Source organism: Cicer arietinum, chromosome 5 (genome assembly GCF_000331145.2).
Source record: "Cicer arietinum cultivar CDC Frontier isolate Library 1 chromosome 5, Cicar.CDCFrontier_v2.0, whole genome shotgun sequence".
Taxonomy (NCBI): Eukaryota; Viridiplantae; Streptophyta; class Magnoliopsida; order Fabales; family Fabaceae; genus Cicer; species Cicer arietinum.
Window position 1 is genome coordinate 55,424,274 of NC_021164.2, and position 10,595 is coordinate 55,434,868.

Below are 10,595 nucleotides of genomic sequence, written 5' to 3' on the forward strand. Positions count from 1 at the left end.
TCAGGCTCTTCAGTTTCACTACTTGATTCATCTGAGCAGCTATTTGATTCAGTTTTCGATTGATGGGCTTGGACTTTCAAGGATAATCCTTTCTTTTTCCTGCTTTCCAGTTCTGATTCGTCCAGCCGATGTAGTTCCATTTCATGTTCCCTTAGTTTTCCAAATAGTGTTGCTGTTGTCATTTTTGGTAGATCTTTAGATTCAGCTATAGTAGTTATTTTGGGCTGCCATTCTCTGGTTAGACACCTCATAATTTTTCCGATCTGTTGTTCATTCTCCACCTGTTTTCCGAGTGCATGAAGGTTGTTTATCACGTGTGTAAATCTCGTTTGTAGATCACTTATAGATTCATCTTTCTTCATGCTGAACAATTCGTATTCGTGCATAAGTGTATTTACGCGAGCTCTTTTCACATTTGTGGTTCCTTCATGTGTTTCTTGAAGAATGTCCCACATTTCCTTTGCTGATTTGCAGTTTGATACCCTAAAGAATTCTTCTGCACACAAAGCAGATGTTATAATGTTCTTAGCTTTAGCATTATAACCTACCTTCTTTTTATCGTCCTCAGACCATTCGGCTCTGGGCTTGGGAATCATCGAGTCATTTGTTCCTGCAATCTTGGGAATGTATGGGCCATTTTCAACAGCGTCAAGGATGTCTATGCCACTGGCTTCCAGGAATATCAGCATCCTGTGCTTCCAGTACATATAAGTTGTTCCATTGAATGCTGGGGGTCTTGCTAGTGATGCGCCTTCTCCCAGAAAATCAGTTGAGGCCATATTCCTTTTATGAGTTTTACCTCTCGAAAAGTCAAGCTCTGAGGCCAATTGTTGATTATTATGACCTCGAAATAATCAGAATATATCAGTCTTTAATCAAATTAAAGCAATATTACATACACAGCGGAATTATAATGCGTCATACACGATTAGCAATTAAAAGTAAAAAGATAAGGGATAGAATGCACCAAGATTTATCCTGGTTCAGTTGTCAACGAGACAACCTACATCCAGTCCTGACAATCCAACTGGATTTCAGCTTTTTCTCCAATAGAAAGAATTGTGAATTGTTTACAAATTGTCCAGTTTCCTCGAAACCTATCTATCTCTCACAATCTCTTTCCTATTGCTCACCCCTTGATCCTTGTAGTCAATCAGCAGACTCACACAAAATCAAAGTACGGCTCCTTCTTGATGAGGCCTCTCACCCAAGAAGATCGCCACCAGTTTCTAGCTGGATTTCTAGCAGTCGTTTTCTTTACAAAGTATTTATTTCAAACAGAATAAAAGAAGTAGTAAAAGAAGTCTTCAATCTTGAACAATGTGTCTTCTCACGAATCTGGTTATTCAATGATGGATTATGAGAACATTGTCTTTTCTCTCAAGAATACTTTTTCAACTCTCTCAATGATTATGGATAATCTTTTTGGCTTTGATATGAAAAAGCAATATCAGAATGTTAACAACGTGTTGTATTGTGTTAATGAGAGTTTATGAATGTTTATCATTGTTTCATGAAATGTTAATGAGAGTTTGATTGAAAACAGTTTATATAGTTTCTAAAAAAACATCTAATAAATCGATTTGCCAATCGATTCATTAAAGTTATAAAACAGGTCTAATCGATTTGCCAATCGATTATCGCGGGTCTTGTTTTTCTTGAATCTTGAAACTACATAAGCCAATCGATTTGCCAATCGATTCTTTAAACAAACTCTTTTCAGTAAATTATGTTCAGACTTATATGCATCGATTTCATAATCGATTGCAGGTGTTTAGTTCAAAGTAAAAATCACACCAATCGATTAATTAATCGATTTATTAAGTCTCATAATCGATTTACAAATACTCAGAATCGATTTGGCCACAAGCTCAAAGTTCACTGTGATTTCAAAAAGGTTCTTTTCAATCGATTTGCCAATCGATTATCGCGGGTCTTGTTTTTCTTGAATCTTGAAACTACATAAGCCAATCGATTTGCCAATCGATTATCGCGGGTCTTGTTTTTCTTGAATCTTGAAACTACATAAGCCAATCGATTTGCCAATCGATTATCGCGGGTCTTGTTTTTCTTGAATCTTGAAACTACATAAGCCAATCGATTTGCCAATCGATTATCGCGGGTCTTGTTTTTCTTGAATCTTGAAACTACATAAGCCAATCGATTTGCCAATCGATTAGCCTGTAAAACAGGGTGCCACTGACTTGTGCAATTTTCATTTCTAATTGTGCCAGTCGATTGCCTAATCGATTATACAATCACAAACAATTATGTTTCCTTACACCCTTGTTATGAAATCGATTTCCCAATCGATTTACTCAGTCAATGATCAACTTTTGTTGATTTCTTGTGTTCCAAGCAATTTGTATCAAGTGTGTAGGATTGAATTGTTGTTCCTGAAATCTTGCTCAATTAAAATGTTAGATTTATCATATGATGTATGAACATTGTATGTTTGTTAATTATGTTAAAATTAGGATTCAAAGGACTAAAGTCCAACATTAAAATCAATGGTTAAATTTGTAAATTTGTAATATATTAAAGCTAATATGTCAATTTGAATCAAACGAACACTGCAACAAAACGAAAAAAATATAATATCGCACAAAAACGAAGAACAAAACAACATCAAACTCAGACGAAGAATTCACAGATAAAACACGAATATAAATTATATCATAATAATATCTTATTTTATATTCTAAATATATTTAGATATAAATCTAAATATATTTAGATATAAATCTAAATTTATAATCTTTAAAAGATATTTATACATATTATTCTTAACAATTCTCCTTGAATTAATATCTTTTGTACATCTAATGTGAATTTTCAGTTGGAAATTCAACTTTCTTTTTTGTAAGCTTGTTTTCTTCTTTTTACTTTGGTTGTAAATTTTATCAATTTCTTAATTTCTAAAATGAGATCACATCTACATTTCGATTGAATTTCTTGTCATTGAATTTGTCTCTTTTTAGTCAGGTTTAGCTCCATTGTAGAAACATCATAATGCATGTCAGGTGATTCTTCATCTACATCTTCATTTTCTTACTTTATATGAGATTTCTTTAAAGTACACATGCACCTTCATGACCTTCTTTGAATTCAAATCATTATTTTTTCTCTTCTTCATTATTAGTATGCTCATTCTTCATCAACTCTATTTTTTTTATCTGAACTGTGATCACTTGTTTATTATTTTAGATCTTTAATCACTAATTTTTATATTCAAATAGCATTATGTAGCATTTCTCTAACTATTAAGCAACACTTAAATTTTTTTCGAATCAATTCTAAAAATATCTAAAACATTAGAAATTAATTTTAAATTTGATTGTCTTTTAGTTGCAATCGTTTCTAGATTGCAATAACTGCTTTATTTCCAATTCTCACTTTGGAAATAACAATTTTGTTGAACTCCTTGAAAATATAATTTATACAACCGTCATTGACAAGTCAAGTTTAGTTGTAAAATATGATATTTAAAGTAGTTGTTCTTCTTCATCTTCATGTTGATCATCAACAATGGTAATATCTTTTTGTTATTGTTGGCGAGACTTACATCACTTACATCATTTTGCATTAAGTCTTCATCAACATTTCTTTTGTGGATAATTAGTTTTCTTGCAATAAGGACATATTTGACGATTTTTATTTTAATTGGTTTTCATTTTTAAGAATATTGGAATATGGTTCCAATAGAGTGCTAAGAGTTTTATAAATACAAGAACTACAAAGATAATATACAGTAAGGTAGATGTTTATAAGTGTTCAAAGCACTTTTGTTAAAAATTCAAATATAAAAGTTTTATATTTAAAATGCATTGAAAGTTGTATTTAATACTACTACTACTTGTTAGGATTTGACAAAAACAATTAGTATATAATTCAGTGGTTAATAAATTTTAATAAAAGGCCAATAGTTTGATTTGATAGGTGATTTGAATCGAAGAATTTTGTTATTCAATTTGATATTATTTGATAGATAATCAATTCGTTAAACTCAAGTAGATAATGAATTTTAAGATAATTAATAATCTTTCTCTTTTCTATAAATGAATAATTATAATTTAAATTAAAATAATTTAATAATAATAATTAATTGATAATATAAAGTTCTCTACTTATCAATTAATTTTGAAAAGCTCATTCAAATTAAAAAATATACGAATATTAATGAATGTTCTAATTACATTATTTAAGCAGTCCAAAAATTATAAGTTTTCATAAACAATTCTACATTCAATGCATTAAAAATTGAAATACTTAATTTTATAATAAGTAACCAGTTAAAAACCTATGTATTTTTTTTCAATGCATTTTAATTTTTTTTATTTAGTATCTTTAAACAACGCCCTTCTAAATATAAAGTAAAATCGGGTTTCATAAAAAAATGTAAAAATGATCAAAATATTATAGAGAAATGTGACTAAGAACAACTTGAATCCTTTATAATTGATTTTACAGGTAGTAAATTGTTCAATTAAAAAAAGAGAATTTCTTTATCTTAATCTAACTAACGATCTACCTCTAGTAGTGATATAAAGTCGACAATAGAAAATGATTTAGCAACAATACATATTGTTTTCCATTTATCTTATTTTCACTCACCAAAAACTTCCATCCAACAAATCCAAGTGGATAAGATTTCCAAGATATTTTCATATTTTCGTACCAAAATATCTATCACACCCACCAAACTTAAATAGTTTATATCATTGCACAAAACATACCAAACTAGGAGTGAGATAAAGAATTGAAGCATCTTAAGTATAGAAAAGAGAAGAAAGTGAAATAAAAAATGGAGGGATTAAATAGGCCAAATAGAAGCGACACTCATCTTTCGGCTGAGGAAGAAGCTAACATTGAATCAAAAACAAGACACTATTTTGATGAAGTGGCACCAAAACGACACACAAAGCCTCAACGAAGTGAGTATGCTTCTCAATATGTGGACAATAATCTCTCCGACAAAACTTTACCTGAAATGCTTCAATTCCAACGCCTCGAGAATGATCCTCTTCAAAAGGTTAGCTCCAAAATCACAACATTTTTTTTTAAATATTGTATAATATTTTTCTCTAAAAATTGTATATATCAAAAAATAAAAATAAAAATAAAATTGCGTTTGCCGGGAGTCGAACCCGGGTCTATTGCTTGGAAGGCAATTATCCTAACCGTTGGACTACAAACGCTTGTTGATAATTTCTCCTTTTTTATTATTATAATACAAATTTGGGAACTAGATCTGGAAATTATGAGATCTTGTAAATGTTGACTAAAAAATAAAAATTCTTAAATGTTTTAGACTTTAAACCTTCTTCATATAATTGTAATCATTTTACCTTTTCAAATTACTTTATAAAAGGTGAATGATAAAGCAAAAATGTATTAGTACTATTGGTCATGTTAATTTTAAAAATGCCACTTAAAATAGCTGGAAACAATTGATAGTTGTTTTAGTCTATTTTCAGTGTCTAATATTTTTCACAAGTTTTATTTTTCCTCATTCATTCCATATAATTATATTCAGAAATTGGTTTACGAGGGAAATCAAGTGCCGGAAGAATTTGTGGAAACAGAGTATTACAAAGATCTTAACAGCATAGACAAAAATCATCACACGGTATTGTTCAGTCCAATCTTATTTGTATTAATTCTTCTCAAAATATTTAAAGTTTATACTTGATCCCTCCAACAATAATCAATTTATATTAGATACAATATTAATTAGTCAGACTAATTATGTCCAAAAAAATAGTTAGACTAAATAATTATTTAACAAATAATTAATATTGTGTCTAAAATTTCAGTCACATTAATTAAAATATACATGAATATGTGTACTTGGACAATAGACAGGAAAAGGGTTTATTCAAGTAGAAAAAAGTGACACAAACTTCAGCATAGAACAAGATAATGATACTCATGATAGTCATCACTCTTCCAAGGGTAATCCAGCAACCAATGACTGGGTTCCTGCTCCTTTCAACGAGGTACCACAATTTACATTTTTGTACTATGTCACTGAAAGTAGATTATGTTCATCAACATGTTGTTCTCATAATCTTCCTCTGATTTGAATAGGAGGGTAATTATAATTCAGACAAACCTCACAGGAGTGACAACTAAATTGGATAAGTGATTGTTGTTTGCTTTGTATGAAGTGATTTTTCGTTTAAGATTGTGGAGTGTTCTAAGAGTTTCATATTGTAATTTTAAGGGACAAAATTTAAATTCTTGAGAAGATGGTTGTAAAATCACAATTAGTGTTACTCTAATTAATAGTAATTTTTCTTTTCTCCTATTGTTAATTAATAAATATAAATTAAAATATTTTTTATTTGGGTTCAGGACTATTGTGTTGGACTATGGTAATAGTAAGTAATAATAATAGTGTATTCTCTGATGTCTTAGGTTTTTGTTCTTAAAATATACAAAAATATTTGGTCTACACTCTATAAGGTTTATATATCTTGAAAAAAGTATAGAAAAATAGAGTAATGTGATAAGTTGATATTGTGATAGGAAAAGATAAATTGAGAAAAAAATGAAGTGTTTAATGAGTTAAGAAAAATTTGAGGTGTACTTGTGTTATTGTTGTAAAACATATATGTAGTCTCATATAAATTTTGTCTCGTAATTTTATATTTAGTATTTGTTCCGTCTTATAATAATTGACTCATTTAAAAAAGAAAATTTTAAAATAATTGATTATTTCAATTTTTAATACGCTTTTTTTATTGTACAATTTAATTAATACTATGTATATCATTTTAAAAAAAAAAATTCACAATGCATTTATAATATTAGTAATGCACTGACGGTTAACAAAATTAATTTAATAAAAGTAATATTTTCTCTCTTCTTTTTATATATTTTGTAAATATATATATAAAAAATTAAATAATTAACAAATATATATAAAAAAATTAAATTACTTAATTATTTTGGAACATAGCAAATATATGTTTTCCTTTATTTTTGATACATTTTGCAAATTCATCATTCCATTAAGTGGCGCTAAACTGGCCGTTAACAATATAATGTTATCCTTACGTGTTTTTCTTAATTTTTATGCAATTTAATAAATGATTTAATGTGTACACTCTTTTTTTTTTTTTTTTTTTTTTTTTTTTTTTTACTTTATCAATTGCTTTAATCGTTAAATTATTTTAAACTTTGTAGCAGTATGTTTCAATTACTATTAAATATGTTTCAATTCAATAAAAATAAATCAAATAGCAGTATGTTTTAATTTAATTCATATCACTATTTAGATTTAATTAACATTTTACAGATTTAAAAGTAAATTCAATTTTTTAAAATTAACTTTTAAATAACTTATTGTGTTAGATCGCTGATAACCACGTAAAATTTAGTCAAATTTTTATAACTTGAGTCAACTACATAATAGTTTTAATATTAGGTTGTTGCTCAAAAGTAACCCACTATTTAGCTCAAATACAATGTCAAATGAGCAAAGTAGCTGTATCACCGCCAAGATAATAAGCTAAATGTGAGTGATTGTGGATAAAAAAGTTAGTCAGTTAAAAGAGTATGAATCGTTTTTGATTTTGGAATGTTGCCACACTCACAAGAAAATCTATGAAAAGTAGTTGACATTATGAATAGGAGAATCAATTTTATGTGTCTACAAAAAATTAAGTGGATGGATGAAAAAGCGAGATAATTAAATAATTCAGATTTTAAGTTTTGATACATTGAGAAAGTAAGATAGATAAATGAGACATGCATTATTATTGATAAAGAGTTAAATAATGACACCATGGATGTTAAAATTATAGGAGATTATATCATAGCCCTAAAAAATTTATTAGAACAAAACACCTTTAATAGAATTGGTACTTACACACCTCATAGTAGAGTTATATATAACAAAGGTATAATATTGGAGATATTTAAAATAATTTATTTAGGAAATACCACTAAAAAATAATATTTTTTACTTACATAAAGGGTATGGTCTTAGATTTTTTTCGTCGGCTTTTGATCTTATGATAATACATGTTTTAGAAATTGCTATGTTGAGTGAATTAAATTTCAGAAAATTGGACTAAAAATTAGTTTTATATCAGAGCCTGGTTTCGATCCAGGGACCTGTGGGTTATGGGCCCACCACGCTTCCGCTGCGCCACTCTGATGTTCATATTAATAAATAATAGGTTAAATATTTAATACGTCATTACTTAGGAGAAATCGTATGAAAATAAAAATTTGTTTTAGTCACCGCAACATTTCGAGATTCAGAAATAGTCAATTTCTACATTTGGCTTTGGTCATCTATGAATGAAATCTAACAAAAGTTATAGATGCAAAATATCCTTGTTTCAGTAATATTAATTTTTATTTACGGTTTGAAATGAAGAAAAAACTTTGTACTCGCGTTGTTTTGGTAAAGCAATTAGTTAAAATTCTATGAGTAAAACATATGAGGTCAGTTAATGTTATTTAGTACTGCAGAAACCAAAGCAGATTGAATAACAAAACCATTAATCGTTAACATGATAATTTCTAATGTCTCTGTTTCTAGTAATGGGACAAACATGACCTCAACTACATATATAGGGAAGGAAATCACTCTGCATATAGAATTGCATCCATTTGACATGCAATACAGGGTCAAATATGGTTATACGAGGGTTCTAATTCCCGTTTGAGAAGACTTTAATCGTAATAGATTGAGTTTGCCTTATTTTCACTTTTGTTAGCTTCTTGAAGGTTTTGGTTTCAAAACGCGAGATTTAGAAAAATGAGATTTTTTAAATGAAAAATAATAACTTAAAAGTTATGGTTCTTACAAAAAGTAATCGAAAAAATTATTGACCACACATATATTATAATTATTTTAATGTACATTTTTTAAATTATAAATGGATAAACGAGATTTTTTGCAAAGATCTATGTTGATAATTAATAATATTAATATTGTTGATTTTTTGTTCGAAGGTAAAGATTAAACTCACAATCTCATTATACTGCACTCCATCAGCCCAACCACCAAATCGACTTTATATCTCCAACTTAAACAAATTTTAAATCATAGATGAAAGACTCAAAATCTTACACATTTTCAAATAAGTACTACTATTTTAAACTTTAACAATGAAAAATAAATAAGAACAAAACACTCTTAACAAAGACACCTAAAAAAACAAAGATAAAAAACACTCTAAAACACTCTTAAACTTTAAACAAAATTGCTCATGTGGCCTATTAACTTAATTTTATATAAATATTCGGTCTTTTATCTTCTTTTTTTGTTTGATTTGATTATTTACTTATTGGGGGTTTATTTTTAGGTTAAAAAAAGTTATGTTTTAATTATATTTAGGTTTAACGGCGTTATATTTTTTGCAACAAAAGTTAGATGGAAGAATTATTTTAAAATGAAACTATATTTGCAGGGATGTGAACCAAACAAAAAAAATATTGCGATGATCAAAATTAAAAAATATTATAATTGTAAAGATCAGAGACATATTTAAACCTGATAATAATAACAACAATTTTATCAAAATAAAAAATAATAATAACTTTGGGATTTTATTTTGAGAAGAAAAAAAAAGAAGAAGATCTTCTCTTGGTGATGTGAGGATTAAATATTAAAATGTGAGTTTTTTATTTGGGGATTTAGTATTGTTGTTAGAGATAAATATATGAGTTTTTTTGAAGATTTGAGTTTAAGATTTATTGAATGTCTGAATTTATTTGAATATTTGAGTTTTGAATTTGATAAATATCTAAATTTATTATAAGACGATGATGAATATTTCTGAATCTATATAAAAAAAATAAAAAATTAAATTAAAAAAAAAGTAGTTACCTGAAGTTAAATTAATAGATCAAAATAACAATTTTGTCAAACTTTTAAATACTCTTATGCAAATCAATTTTAAAAACTACTTTTTTGAAAAAGTTCCAAATAAAAATCTATTTGGATATCAAGCTTTATTTTCCACTCATTAGCCAACATATTAATTACAGAAAAAACCATAGTCACACTCCTAGTCCTGTAAATATTTATATGAAAATTAAGTCTAAAAATCAGGTTGATCAATGTGATTTTACCAAACTTAATAGAAAACCTAGATCAAACCTAACTAGTAGTTCGGAATTGCTGTAAAAAAAATTTATCATGTCCTCAAGTATTGTTGAAGCCAAAATAACGAAACTACAAAATGTAGCTATACATTGGACGCACGTTAGGTTTGCTACCAATGTGAAAACAAAAAGACAATTAAATCAAGTCTAAGACATATTTTCATGCCTTGCGATCTTCCACCAAATAAAATCCTTCTCTCCTTGTTATATGAAACATCAAATTCATCCAATAGTATGAGACCGGTGCAACGTGAGACCTATAGCAAAAATTCTTTGTTAGGTCTATTTTTTTTTATTTTTTTTAAAGATTGTACTAAACTTTATAGACAAATAATTAAATGAAAATAATTTCAAGTTTCAAATGTTGTCTTAAATTATAAAATAGGTAACATAATTAAATAATTTATACAAATAGTGGACAGATACAACAAAAATATAAAGACATGACAAATTTGTATTTTTGATTA

The 10,595-nt window shown here is 27.7% G+C and overlaps 1 protein-coding gene and 2 non-coding genes across 3 annotated transcripts; 1 reads left to right on the forward strand and 2 right to left on the reverse strand.

The window, feature by feature from the left end:
• Positions 1 to 4,721: 4,721 nt before the first annotated feature.
• LOC101509734 (uncharacterized) lies at positions 4,722 to 6,356 on the forward strand. Its single transcript, XM_004500158.4, has 4 exons — positions 4,722 to 5,032; positions 5,537 to 5,629; positions 5,862 to 5,999; positions 6,091 to 6,356. The coding sequence occupies exons 1-4, from the start codon at positions 4,805 to 4,807 to the stop codon at positions 6,133 to 6,135; spliced, it is 504 nt and encodes a 167-aa protein (XP_004500215.1). The 5' UTR covers positions 4,722 to 4,804; the 3' UTR covers positions 6,136 to 6,356.
• Positions 5,127 to 5,198, reverse strand: TRNAG-UCC (transfer RNA glycine (anticodon UCC)). Its single transcript has one exon. It is a non-coding gene; the product is annotated as a tRNA-Gly (tRNA).
• A 1,740-nt stretch (positions 6,357 to 8,096) lies between the features above and the next one.
• On the reverse strand, positions 8,097 to 8,168 carry TRNAM-CAU (transfer RNA methionine (anticodon CAU)). The gene has a single exon. It is a non-coding gene; the product is annotated as a tRNA-Met (tRNA).
• Between the last annotated feature and the right edge of the window lie 2,427 nt (positions 8,169 to 10,595).

Bases quoted from the DNA above. Each gene is read 5' to 3' on its own strand.
- LOC101509734 (XM_004500158.4), top strand. From the start codon at position 4,805: ATGGAGGGATTAAATAGGCCAAATAGAAGCGACACTCATCTTTCGGCT. The intron at 5,630-5,861 runs GTATTGTTCAGT...CTTGGACAATAG, and splicing joins TAGACAAAAATCATCACACG to ACAGGAAAAGGGTTTATTCA. The intron at 6,000-6,090 runs GTACCACAATTT...TGATTTGAATAG, and splicing joins TTCCTGCTCCTTTCAACGAG to GAGGGTAATTATAATTCAGA.